General features: G+C 39.7%; 1 protein-coding gene across 8 annotated transcripts in view; it reads left to right on the top strand.

Annotated features, from left to right (window-relative positions):
- CAST (calpastatin) overlaps positions 1 to 14,115 on the top strand; it is a 1,327,899-nt gene that overhangs the window by 577,603 nt on the left and 736,181 nt on the right. The window contains exon 1 of one of the 8 annotated variants that reach the window (XM_044064119.1): positions 6,335 to 6,397. The exons of the other annotated variants lie outside the window; for them this stretch is intronic. Coding sequence (XP_043920054.1) covers positions 6,350 to 6,397 — 48 coding nt within the window. The 5' untranslated portion in view covers positions 6,335 to 6,349. Of the gene's footprint in view, positions 1 to 6,334; positions 6,398 to 14,115 lie in introns of those variants that run through there. 8 annotated transcript variants of the gene reach the window in all.

The following is a 14,115-nucleotide window of genomic DNA, read 5'->3' as shown; positions in this document are numbered from 1 at the left end:
AATCCTAAGCAAAACATGGAAAATACAGTTACTATTAAACAAAGGAATCTGAAGAGTTCTGGAAAATGTAGTCTCCTCCATAATTATCATTTCATGTTGATGTAATAGCAATAGAAAAGGGAGGGGGATAGGCAGGCTAAAGCCTGCTGCCACATGTAGCCCATGGCTTAACTTTATGCAGTCCCCAAGACTTTTCAGCAGTTAATTATGTGGCCCTCTAGGCAATGTAGCAGGGACATCAGAAGATATAAATAATTTTAGTGACTGTAATCTTGCTCCCAGTCCGAACTGCAGTAGCAGTGAATCTTGTTAGTGGAGCAGACTACATTTCCCTGCATTCATTGCACTGTCTATTGTATGAATACTGCACCTGCTCAGTAGTTGCTAGGCCTTAGTGTTGTGAGATAATGTCTGTAGCTCTGATGGCAAGATGACTTTTATAAGACCTTGGCTTTTCAAATTTAAATTGTGGATTAAATATCTGTTTTTTGACTGTTTTTGTGGTCCAGTCATTGTCATGGAAAACTGGGGTTTAATTTCACCTCAGACAGAAGTGTATTTTCTTTTGCTGCCAACCATGGGGGCTGTTTTGATTCCTGTTTTTTTCTTAAACTTGGTATTGCAGTTGTTTTGTACTCCTAAGATCCAGAGAATATACAATGTAGCTCTCTAAAACAATACTGTACTTTTAACAGGTAATTGGCAAGAACCTTTGAGCACCCCATAAACAGACATACTGCTACTGTTGAACTTTTTGGATGTTACTGACAGAAATATGCTTTACTTTCTAGATGTGAATGCAAAACAGCTTGAGTGATGGTGGACAAATTTACTAATCATTGGTGTTTCAGAAAAACTTGTGTGTTGCTGTTGTGGGCATGGTATGTTATAGAATGCATTTTGATGGAAAATGGTAGGGTTGCATTGGTTTAGAATTTTTTTTGCGTTTTAATGCAGCTGACATTTCTTTGTTAGTACACCACTTTAATGGTCATCACCCAGATGTGAATAACAGACTTGATGTAAAGCATTGCAAATCTCATTTTTCTATTGTAGTTGTTATCATTAAACCTTGGCACTGAAGATAAAGAACTACTCTGTAATTCATGGATCCCATATAATTTAATTGCGCTTACCACTGTTTTGGTATCTCATTGAATGAAAATGTATTGACTTAAGGGATATTTACATGTTGTTCAGACCTCAGCAGTGTTTACTTTTGTACTTTTTCCATGTTGTAGCTTTGACATTGAACATATTTAGAATGCAGTGCAACTGTGAGTCCCAGTCCTAGAGGATACTGGTATAGACTGTATTGAATTCTAGCACAGTTTAACTGCCATATCCAGTGTACAGATGTTTGACTAATTAGATATGAAGGTGTCCGAAGCTAATTGGATTAATTTAATTTCACATTCTAATTTTTTTTTCCATGACCCCCGTCTACAGTATCTGAATATCATAGTCCAACTCAGAAATTTGGCCCACTATCCTCTACTAGCTCTGATTTGGAATGGGGGGGGGTGTTGCCAGATGGTAGTACTGCATTTCTTCAAGCTATTATCCTGTTGGACTAACACACTGAAGTAATGTTTTGTTGAAGTCCAAAGTGTATATTTGGAAAATGTGTGACAATAAGGCATACTGAATGGGCTGCATGTTGAAAGCTGATGTACAAGTTATGTCAGTGTAGTTTAAGAATGTTTAGGACTATCGCATGCATCAAATGGATTAGATTAGGTAGATGTTGTACTGCCATTTATTTGTGAAATTGTGATTGGATGGTGAATGGTTGAGCTGTATTTATGCAAGTATTTAAAAGTAATGAAGTAAAAATATCTATTTTTTTTTTTTAGCAAATGGGATCGAGTCAGTGTTACTAGACCTAGTGCAGGTCTGTTTGTGAATGACTTTTTTTGTCAGATAGTGGCACATATATTTCCAGTGTCTGGTATGCTTGATTTAAAATAGGGAATGCACTCCTCTACCAGCCTTTCCTTTCTGTGTCTGTGTTTTATTGTGCATATGAGTGCTATGATTTGGTTTATTTGATTTAGTTGTTATTTTGGGTAAATCTTCTTCTGTTTATGGTTAGGTGTCACTGCCAGGCTGTCTACTGAGTTTTTTTTTCTTTGTGAAAAGACAAAAACACAAAAAAGTATGGCAAGTCATTTCCGCTATAAGTACAGATAATGTTTTTGTGTTTTGATACTTGGTACCCTTAAAGTTTCCAGGCAGTGCCATATTTAACCATGTACATGTTTAGAAACTACATTTTAGCAGCCCTGACATTTTCAGACTCACTAAGTGACTTGTTTTGAACTGGCTTCTGTAATTGTGCTTTTGCAAGTAATGTAGTAGTAATAACGAATAAATCGAACACAGGACAGGATGAAGCCCATTAGTTAATCTCCTTGGTTATATTGCCAGCCCTTGCATTAGGATATTGTATACTCAAAAGCAGCAGACAGGGAGAAAGAACTCTGAATTATAATTTTAGAAGAGATGGAAGTAAGCTATCCTGAACTTAACAAAGTCAAAGAAGCAGCTCGTTTAGGTAAAGGCATAGGAAGGGGACTTGGGGGAATTTGTTTTACGGAAAGCAGTTCATCTCATTTGGTTGACATGTGATCTGGGATCAAGAACTGTAAAGTAGTTCAGAAATACACTGAATAAAACACAAGACTTGGTTAATTTTAATTTGAAGCTAGAGGAAGGCCGGCTGAGAAATGATATTTGAAAGTATTTTTCATAGAATGGGTTGTAGATGTAATAGTCTTCTGGAGGAAGCGTTGATTTCAGAGACACTGTAGTGCAGTGTAAGAAATATAAAACGGGGTTAACAAGTAACTGCTGCTTATCGCATTGGGTTAACAGGAGGACGAGATGGGCACCATTTGGTAATCATTACTTATCTCCATTTTTGATAACTGTGTGGCCCTATTGGACGATAAGTTTACTCTTTTTCATGTAAGACTAATTTACTCTTTTTCATGTAAGACTAGTCGAAGTAGTGAATGTTTATGTTGAGACACCAGGATGCGGAGTACCAAGCCCCCACCCTATGTTTGAAGTGGGAGGACGTTTTATTTTGTCGTAATTATTTTATATTTACAAGTTCTTAAGCAACCTATAATGTCTCATCTTGTGAAGTCCATCCTGGGGGGGGGGGGGGGTTGCTCCTTTCATCCCCCACACCATAGGACTACAAAGCAGATGAACTTAGAATTGTGTATGGAAGGGGGCCAGCAACTTCCTTGCCAGCTGTGTGTAGTCTTTTTCACAGTGTCCATTATTAGTTTCAAATTTTTACTTAAAAAAACTTTTTATTGTTCCCAGAATAAAAATAACCTTTACACCTACAGATTATAAAGGTGCATAGTAATTATCTCTATCTTTAAAAACAGAATTAAACTTCTCCTCAAAACATACTGGCAATGCCCCTGCTCCAAACCAGACTAGTCATCTACCTCTACAAATTTGACTTACCTATCCAGTGCTTACTATCCTCTACTTCATTTCCCATCTTATTTTTCTGATCTACCTTTTTTCATTATTTCTACCCTCTTTATATACCTTTTCTTAAGCAAATCCTTTGCTGCAATACTGCACATCTAACTTCCTTTTTTCTACTCCAGACTTAACCTGTATTATGTCTCCATACTTAAAAATAGCACTATTTTATGGCGCAGGACCTCAGTGTTAGATCCTGTTTAATCTTTATGCTGTAATTCACATGCTACAATTGCCGATGATTTTTTTCTTTTACTGTGATCATTCCTATTTATCTACCTCTGACTTAACCTGCATTGTTGTCTCCATTCTTTCAGTTTGCACTGTTTGACTTTTTACCTCAGTGCTACATCCTGTTACAACCTCTATGCTGTAATGCACGTTACCATTGTTGATGTATTTTTTACTTACTAGGAAAATTGCTAGTTTTTCTAGAATATTTGATTTTATTTTTTATTTGTTTGTACTTGTATTATTGCATTGGACCATGTCTTGGAGCTTATCTCCCCGGGCCTCTACTGAAAATGGACATATATCCAGTTAGACTAGCCCAGTCAACAAATGTAAAATAAAATAAATAAATAAAAAGTATAACATGATAAATTAAGAACAGTAAACAGCGCAAACAGAAATTAAAATTTAAATTCCTAAGACATGCATCTGGAGCTGAAAACAGGCTCTGTGGAACCTAGTCGAACTTTCCCGGTAAACAAATGATAAATAAATAAATAAAATAAATGTTGAGAGCCAAGAGAATATTGAGCAGTAAACTTCAGAGTTAACATAGTTGCATTACATGGAGGGAGCAAAATCTTGACCAGACATAGAGAAACAGACTGTATTTAGGCTGTCTTGACTCCCCACCTTCCAAAACTGTTTCTCCTGTCTTGCAATATATTTAACTTTGCAGCCCCAGCGAGCTGTCTGGATCCTGGACTACTACTGAAAATATGGAGTTGAGTGTTGTGCTGTGGCAGGCCATGTCGGTAAATGAAACAACCATCCTTTCTGACTACCTTGTTTAGAATTTGCCAACTTATTACTTTTGACATGAAAACCATGGGTGGTGGTGATAAGAGAACAGCACTGTTTTGTATCTCATGTATAGTCACTGTTATCATTTTGCTAGATGTGGTTATTGTGGAGGCACATTTTAAATTTAGGGTGTATGGAGGCCTCCTTACTTCAGACACCTGAAGATTAGTTTCTTATGGTATTGTTTGTGTCAGGAGTTGTGTTGGGCAGGTACTGTGGATTACTGTTTATGGTGAGGTTTACTGTTTATGGTGAGGTTTACAAGAGATTTGTGAGCTAATTTAAATCATTAATATTTAAAGGCTGCCTGGAGCAGCAGTTAGCATCGTCACCTCACAGCAAGAGGTTCCCTGGTTCAATCCTTGGCTGGGGTGCCTTCTGTGCGAAGACTGCATGTCCTCCCTGTGGTCACGTGGGTTTCCTCCGGGTGCTCCGGTTTCCTCCCACATCCCAAAGACATGCTGTAGGTGGATTGGACACTCTCTATATTGGCCCTAGGTGTGAGTGTATGTGTGTGTGCCTTCTGTGGAAGGTTGGGCGCCGGGCTGGCAACTCGACACTGTAAAAACTCCACTGCCAATCATGAGCGGACAGGTGATCCGCTGTGGCGACCCCTAACCGGGAAAAAGCCGAAAGAAGAACATTTAAAGGCTGCAACAGCAAGTTCTTTCGAAGTACCCAGTCAGTGATGCAATCTGTTGGTCTAAAGAGATAAAATGGCTATCCCTGACAAGTGGTTTGTTGTTTAATCTTCACAATTGTTTGAAAAACAAAAGGAATCGTGATTTTTTTTTTCAATTGAAAAGATCTCTGCTTCTCGTTCAAGTAGAACTTTGCTGTATTGAGCAGTAGGAAATTGAGTAAGCTGTTCTGTAGGCCTGAAAAGAGAAAATAAATTGATTACTCTTTTCATGGACTTTGGTGAAGAATCTAGAGATGCAAGATATGAACATTAAAGCACCTAGAAAGACTAGCTGAAACATGACGGAATGAAATGTCATTATTCCCACTGTATACTTTTAATGCATGGAAAAGTGCACCGTGGAAATGTGTAGTACAGTACAGTGAATTAAGGTCATGAGGTACTGAAGAGATCCCTTCTGTAGGCCTGGATGTGAGTTCCACAATCTCCAGTTAAATGACAATATAGTGCAAGACTGACACTTTTAGATGGAGGCTCCCCCATTTCAGACAGGGCAACTTGATAGCAGTGAGAGAGCCTACTTCTGACCAAAGACTGTTGCAGTCTGAAGGCATCTTTTAAATTCATGTCATTCAGGAGAAAGTATTTATTGCACCATGTTTCCTGTTTGAGGTGGCACATATATGCCAAAAATGAACTGTAGATAGTGTTTTGTTTGGTTGATTTTAGATTGTGTATGAATACATATTTACCATGTCCTCAGCTCTTCCATAATGTTTTGTTCATAAACATCTGTGCTGGTAACTAAGGCTTTGCATTCACAATGAGCACAGTTCTTGTATTCATTGTTATTACAGCCTGGAGCTCAGCTGTTGTGGATCTGCTGTTTTTTTTTTTTTTTTTTTTTTTTAAGCTTATTATACTTAAAATGTCCACCCTGATTACTCATCAAAGTGTGGTATCCTCCCAGTTTGCTTTGTACTACTTTGGAGTTGTTCCAGAGGAGTGACCTAATGGAAGAACAAGTGTCTGAAAAGCTAATATAAAATGTGCTGGTGAGACTGTTTTCAGGTACTTCATTGGGCAGTGAGGTTCTGTCACTCCTGCTTTTAACTTTAGTACAGATCACAGAAACTATTTTGCAAAAGTCCTGTTAATATGAATCTTTATTTTCCAGTTTCAGCATTTCCCTTGCTGGTATTGCAGGTCTGTACTCGTATGTTTTTTTGTTGTGAGTTTAGGTCTTACAAATACAAAGCTAAGTGTGTTCAGAACCAGGAAGTACCGTCTATTCCAGTATTTATACTTGAATACTTAATTAATGTAGAGCAGACTGTAAAAAATAACAGTTTATTTGTGCCACTGACTATGTATTGTTCCAAAGATGTATCGCAATGAAAATAGTTTGAAAAAAAAATGCTGCATTGAAGAACAGCTGACTGTATATTTCTGTTAACTGTTTCTACGTCGGAGTTAGTTACAGATATACCGCAGAGCAGTTTTCTTGCTCTGAACTGATTACTATGTATTTTGTGTTGTATTGCAAAGATACAGCCCTTAAAGGGTTCTGGGATTAGACGTGTTCACTTAAGAAATAAATAAATAGCTTTATGGCTGTATATGCAGAAAGAACAGTATATATGTAGGTAAAATGATTATATACCAATAGACTGCTTATGGAATTTCTGAACTGTTGTTTATTGAAATATGATTCTGGGTTTTGAAAGGAGAGGGAGTAATCTGGTTTGTATGAGTCATGGAACTCTCCAGTTTTTCAAGGACCCTATGTTTGCTGCTAGGCTATAAATAAATGTTGCAGTGACTTGTTAATCGTCAGGGTCTGAAGTTTTTACTCCTTTGCTTTCAACTGACAGAGAGATGCCTTTCATTTAGTCTGGCTCCTGGAATGTTCCAGTAAGTACTTCCCAAAGCTGCTGAATAGAGGGGGAACTGTAATAGCACAATACAGTGGTACAGCCTGTAGAAGAGTTTTCTGCTTCCATTAAACATTTAAAGAGAGTGATGGCAGTCTGTAGACTGTTCTCTGTACAAATGTTAGCTTAACAGCTGCCATTGATTAATGCAGCGGGAGAGTAGTGCAGGCACATCACATTAAAGCATGTCCGGTCATGTTAACAACCTGCAGACGCATGGAGTACTTCACAAGGATGCTGGGATGCACAGGAGCAGTGAAATCTGATACAGAACTAGAATGTATTATTCTCTATACAGTTAGTGGCTCATCCCAGTATTGCGTTCAGTTGTCATTGCCTCATCTTCATACAGATGTTAAAAGGGTAGGGCACCATCAGAAACTATGTAAAGAATGTCATAGATGAAAGCAGTTTAAAAAAATATTTTTTCTAGCAATTCTTAATGGTCACTGTAGTTCACATTTGATGGTAATGTTCCTCACAAGATATTATTCTTTTCTGATTTAATAAAGCAGCATCTTAAAAACTTGTTTTCTGACTGCATAAAGGTGGAATTTGTGCTGTTGGTATCCAAGCTGTTCATTTTGCTGAAATGAATACAGTGATTAAGAAGGCTAACACTAGGAAGCACTGCAGTGAAGTAAATAGAGACTCATCAAAGTGTGCTTCTTAATTTGTTGAATGACCTGCCACAGTTTTATATGAGCAGGTCCACTACAGGAAGTCTGTGCATAAACTGCTGCCAACAAACTGGGTAAATTGGACTGATTCAAGAAAAACATACCCACTAAACTTGTAGGTGATTTCAGGATCAAAGATTTAAGAGATTTATGTAACCCCCTATGTGGGGAAACTCTGCCCACTGCTGCACCTCACCACTCCACTCCATGGTTACACAGCTACAGGGGAAAAAAGAAACCCCCTGTAGTGGTGAAAAATGGCTCCAGTAACTGTCTTATAGTACACCCAGCAAAAAAAAAAAAAATGCGCAGGAGTGATGGAGCTGTTACTTTTGCCTTACCTTAGAGCAGTGGTCTCCAGTCTTTTTTGCACCATGGACTGGTTTCATGTAAGACACTTTTCCAAGCACATAATAAGCAAGCAATAATGCCCAACGGAGTGAGTTAATGTGTCATTAATGCCCGCCCAGGGGTGTTATGAGGCCAACCGCCACAAGCAGAGGGCCTCTACACCCCTGGAAGGGTGTTGATTACACATCAACACACACCCTGGAGGGCATTATTGCTCTTAGGGAATGGCCTTGCTGTAAAATTGTTGTTGCACTTGCTATATTTTAAGTAGTATAAATCTCCAGGAATTTACTGTATTTTGTGTTTCCTTACACCTAAAACATTTGGTTTGTTGCTAGTCATTGGAGATTGATGTTGCTAGATGATAGCATACATTTGATTTTCAGACTATTGCTTTCTTCAGAAAATTCTTACCAACACAAATCCTTTTATGAGTGTTAGTATAGTTTATAATACAAGAGCAGTAATTCAAATCTATTCCTATTTTTGAGTCTTTGTTCCCTGTTTCTATTTTAGGGTTTAGCCAGATTTCTTCAGCTGAAGGGTCCAGACACAAACCTCTCTACAGTCACTCACTCTCTCACGCATACCTCTGTTTCAGACAATGTATGCTAACGCAAATCCTAACAATCCAAGTAAAATATGTTCCAATTTTGAGACTTTGTCCCATGTTTATTTTAGGTTTATCGAGATATCTTGAGCTAAGAGTCAACGGAACATACCTTTCAATTGTCCAGATTTTTGCAGAATGTCCAGGCTTTTTTGTTGCAGAATGTCCAGTTTTTTGGCTTGTATGTTTGGCCCCATCCTCATAAAATGTTTTGCTTTTTTGTAAATGACTGGGGATTGAAGTCATTAAATGAATGCAGGCATTTGAGTTTCAGACTTCACATCCTTCAGATAGGTTCATAGGTTGGTACTAGGCTATTATCGGCCCTAGGGCCTATACAAGCCTAGCCATAACAATTCCCTGGCTATTAATTCCCACAATATTTACTTGCCTGGAACCCTGTCTAGCAGGGAGACTGACATGATCTCTGGGGTGAATTTCCTATCTCCCATTTAATCTTCAAGGTTCCTTTTGAAGAGGGCCAAAGAGGTGCTGTGCTTGACATGTATGGGCAGTGTCTATTCCAGAGTCTGGGGAGTCTCTGGGTCCGGAATCTATCCCTCCAGCATGTTTTGTTCATTGTGATGACAAGGTTTAGATCCCTGGAGCGTGTGGCTCTGAGGGATTGGGATTTATTTTAGGAGTAGCATGTCCAACAGATCTGGGTTTGACATGGCTTTGTATGCTAAGCAGAGATCGCCTCTGAGTAGACGATATGCGACGAGTATAGCTGGAGTTTTTTTAGATGGTCGGCATAGGGCATCTGCTTTAGGCCTGTAATTCTTTTAGTGAGGTATTTCTGCGGCCTTTCCAGTTGTTGCAGATGTCTTGACAGGTACATACCAAACTGGCATTGTATTCTATAATGGGTCTAATGAGGGATGAGTACAGTGGGACAATGACCTCCTTTTTTTCTGGATGAAAAGCCCTTAGTGATGAGGTGTGCCACATGGAAGGATTCCCTGACTGTTGTGGCGATGTGGTTATCAAAGATGAGACCACTGTCCTCCTGTGTCCCCAAGTCTGTTATGACACTTTTGGTGTTTAGTGTACTGCCACCTATGTGGTATTTCACGGGCACATGTTTTTTTTCCCAAAGGGGATAACTATACATTTCTTGGCATTGAGCTTGAGCCCATGGCTCTGGCACCAAGCATCTGTTTCTGTAAGGCCCTTTTGTAGAATATCCACATCATTTGGGGATTCAGTAATGGCTCCCAGTTTGCAGTCATGTGCAATCTTTGTTAGCCAGAGTCCCTTAATGTTGGCCTGTACTTCAGAGAAGTAGATGCTAAACAAGAGCGGTCCCAGGATTGAACCCTGAGGTACTCCACTTATCACTTGTCTGGAGCTGGATTTGGAGTCGGCTACTTTTACAGTGTGGGTTCTGTCAGTAAGCCAGTTGGCAACCCATCGAGTGATGTAGGGATTAATGCCCAGCTTAGTAAGTCTGTCTATGAATCCAGAGTGGGGGATGGTGTCAAAGGCCTTGGCAAGGTCCAGATAGGCTGTGTGGACTGCCTTACCCTCGTACACAGCTCTGGAGACTGATTCAAAAGTCAGTCAGGTTCAGGAGACAAGATCGGCCCTTCACTAATCCAAACTGGGTGGGGTCCTGTGTTTGAAGGTTGCCAGTGTCTTTGTTTATAAGTTCCATGATAATACGCTTCATGGCCTTGCAAATCAGGCTTGTCTGACTGATGGGGTGGTAGTTCCCAGGATCCAAGGTGGATCCCCCCCCCTTGTGGAGTGGGATAACTGTAGCTGTGTGCCACTCAGTGGGCACGAAGCCTGAGGTGAGGCTATGATTAAGCATGACACTTGTGTGAGGTGCCAGTTCATTTTGTAGTTCATGTAGTACACAGCTCAGGATGTTGTCTGTTCCCATGAATACTGTATTTTTAGCTTTGGAGAGTGCGTTTTTTACCTGTGTGCCCATTTATAGCTTTGGAGAGTGCGTTTTTTACCTGTGTGCCCATTTATTACCAGAATTTGACAATCTTTCGATATTGAGATGGGCCCTTTAAGGGGTGCGAGAGGTTGAAGTTGGCACTGAGTCGATCTACCATGATATTGGCAATATCCTTGGGATCAGTATATTTAATGCCATTCTTTTGTAGCTCAGAGCAGATCTGAGCATTGCCCTTTAGATTCTTGACATAGCTGTAAATTGCCTTGTGGTTGTCTTTGGCAATGTTGTTTTCGTAACTAGCTTTGGAGGATTTTATGAGGGGATCTTAGCCTCTTACTAAGGCTGGTAAGGGAGTTTTTTGCAGCCTGGGATTTTCCTCTTTTCTGCAACAGTTTCTTTCTCTTGTTGTAAAGTTTGTTTATGGCAGGGGGACCACCAGATTGGCCTCCTCTTTTTAGAGGAGAGCATCTTGATTCTATTTGGGATGGCACAATTCATGCACGAGTGGATGTGCTCGTACAGTGCCTTAGTGTAGGATTCAGCAGTCGAACGTTCAGTTTCAGTTTCCGTCTGCATGGGTGTCATGAAGTTTGTCACTTCTGACTTGAGTAGCATGAAGTTGGCTTTTGGAGAAGTTTTTTACAGAGGTTTCTTTACTGGGGGAGGGATGTGGATATCAAGGGTGATTAGCTTATGGTCAGACCCGACCAACGAGTGGGTGACCATAGGTGTGGAGCATCGATCTCCCATGTTGGTAATGACCAGGCCTAGGATATTGGAGCCCCTGGTGGGACTATATATTAGTTGATCCAGGGCATTGGAATTTATGAATTCCAAGAACCGTTGGGCAAAGTGTTGGTACACGAGTAGTTTTCCCAGTTAATGGCAGGGTAGTTTAAATCCCCCAGTATTAGGGTGTTTGGTTGTATCTTAATATTTTCCAGTATGTTTAGAAAGGTGTAGTGAGAATCTTGGGGCATGGTGGGGGATCTGTAGCAGGCTACAATTTGGATTGCAGTCTTATCTAGTGTTAGTTGCACTTGGAGAATTTCAGACGCATTGTGTTGGGCAACTAGCCTGGTGGTGTGAATATGGACACTCCTCCACCTTTAGTGTTTCGGTCCTAGTTTGGTGGTCGAAAAGTGTGGTAAGAGTTATAGCCTGGTATTGCAGGGGTGTTGTCTGAAGCCTTGAACCAGGTCTCTGTTACTGCACAGATATCTGTGTTCTCCATTTTTAGGAGTGCCTGGAGAGAGAGAGAGAGAGTGCATTTTGAGGTTTAGACTTCTAGCATTACCTTCATATTTTGCATGCTTGTACCCCTTATCCTGTCTGGCTGGGACCAGACCTTGGACTGGATAAACGAATGGCTGGTTGATCAGAAAAAGCATACAGAATAACATTTATAGGTTATAAATCAGCTAGAATATCAGGATTTGTTAGTATGCATTTTTCTAATGAATATGAAGCCTAAAACTTAAAATGTTTGTCATTATTTAGCCCAGAGGAGGCAGAAGTGTTCCTCTCTGTTATCTTTTGTTAGGGCTATGGCAGAAATTTGATGGCCGGTTAAAGAGAGACTGGATACGAGGGAGTCTGCTGTATTAATATGCAGAACCGGATATCTGATTGAATAATTTGTACTTAAGCGGTTCTGTGAAAGTCAGGAATTTGTTGCAGCAATTTCAGACAGAAAGTTGGCTTGCTGTACAGCAGATGATCCATGACATTCCCATCAGGTGAAAGTAAACTTTGTGTGTAATGGAAAAGATGTCCGTAATGACAAAGCAGATGTAAATATTAGTCCAGGGCTGCTGTCTTCTCTAATGGAGGCTAATTATTGCTCTAGAACTTTTGTAGTTGAGCAGTGATGAAGTTGGATTTAGTATTTATTTTGCTGAATTCCATTTGAAGCTGATGTGTCTGTGATATTACTTTGCTACCAGCAACACCATTTTTAGATGGCCTGCTGCCATAACGTTGAAAATCATCCAGACTAATGCAGGGAGTATGAACTTGTTGAGAACAGACCATTAAATTTTGTGTTGTCCTTGAAGTAGTATATTCAATTAATTTTCAAATGTTCATCAAAGCCAGTAATGGTAAATGCCTGAATTACATTTGTGAAGGGTTGTCTCAGTGGCTCCAGTTAGAGCCAAGAAATCCATGTCCTTTGGCTGCGATAGTGTGATCCGTTCGGCCAGTATGCATCATTAAGGGACAACTTTGAATACGATGGTGGTGTGGCAGTAGGACCTACTACCAGTGTTTTCCTTTCCTGTCAGACCCAAAACAGTATTGTGCTTCTTTGTAAAATGAGTGACTAGTTATTTTCAGTGTCTTTTGATAGTGATGGCGGGAAAGTCTCTGTTTTTATTGCATTAGATGTCAGTGCTGAAAAAAAAGTAGAAGTTGCATTCAGAGTACCCTTTCAGTGAAGGTGATAGCACTTTAACACTTCATTATTGAGACTGGTGCCATATATTTCAAACATGAATCCAGGGAACATGTACAGTCAGTGTCAGTATGACACCTGTTAATAACTGGGTGACAAATGTCTCCACAAATGCAGTCAGGTGACAGTCCTTAAAGCAGCATGTTGTCTGAAGTGTGGCAGTTTATTTTTATGGGCCGTGGCAACTAGGGATTTCTGTTGTACTGTCAGTGACTGTCATAGAAATCGAATGAATTCTGTCATCACTAGAACCATCATCTTTTGTGGACGTTTATAGTACTGCAGCACCTGTAGTTGTGCCAGAATTTCAAACTACCCATGTAGTGTTCTGCTTGTGCAAAGCCTTTCTCAACCCCCACATCATAAGTTAATGCAAATGTCCATGCAGTAGGTTACAAGTATTTTCACTAGCATCAATTCATAGTAATGCTATACTGTTTGCATTATGTTAATCTGTCAACCCCATGTATTTATTCTACAAATTATGTTCACATCTGTTTTCCAAGGGCAGACTTTACGAATGTCATGTGCATTCAGAGGTGGACAGTGATGTCAGTAATGGTGACATGGCCTGTTACAACTTCCACTTCTTACCAGCATGGATGTGATCAGACCTGCTTTATTGTGGTTTACCAAATATCAAATGAAAATGCACGGACAAATTCCTTTCAGTAAATTAAACGGCTAAATCATGTATTTATTTAAATTATTTGGATGTGAGATTTGGGAAGGAGTTGAGGTTTGTGACAGGGATTGGAAATGCACTGGATATTTATTTCAGTTGTTAATTATGCATCAGACTTGGGCAGGGAAGATGTTTTACGAGTGGGATTGGAATAATGAAAACAGATGAAGGGAGTTGCTGTATTTATAAATTCTGAGGCACAAATTCATTTTGTTGCCAGTCGACAGTTTAGTTGTTTTTGCCTCATTGAGTACCAGTACATCCTATGCTGCAGACTCATTTGTTAGTCCTGGATTC

This window comes from Protopterus annectens, chromosome 2.part2 (genome assembly GCF_019279795.1).
Source record: "Protopterus annectens isolate FY-2018-M chromosome 2.part2, PAN1.0, whole genome shotgun sequence".
NCBI lineage: Eukaryota > Metazoa > Chordata > Ceratodontiformes > Protopteridae > Protopterus > Protopterus annectens.
The sequence above is the reverse complement of the archived record's forward strand: the minus strand, read 5'-3'. Positions and strand labels throughout refer to the sequence as shown.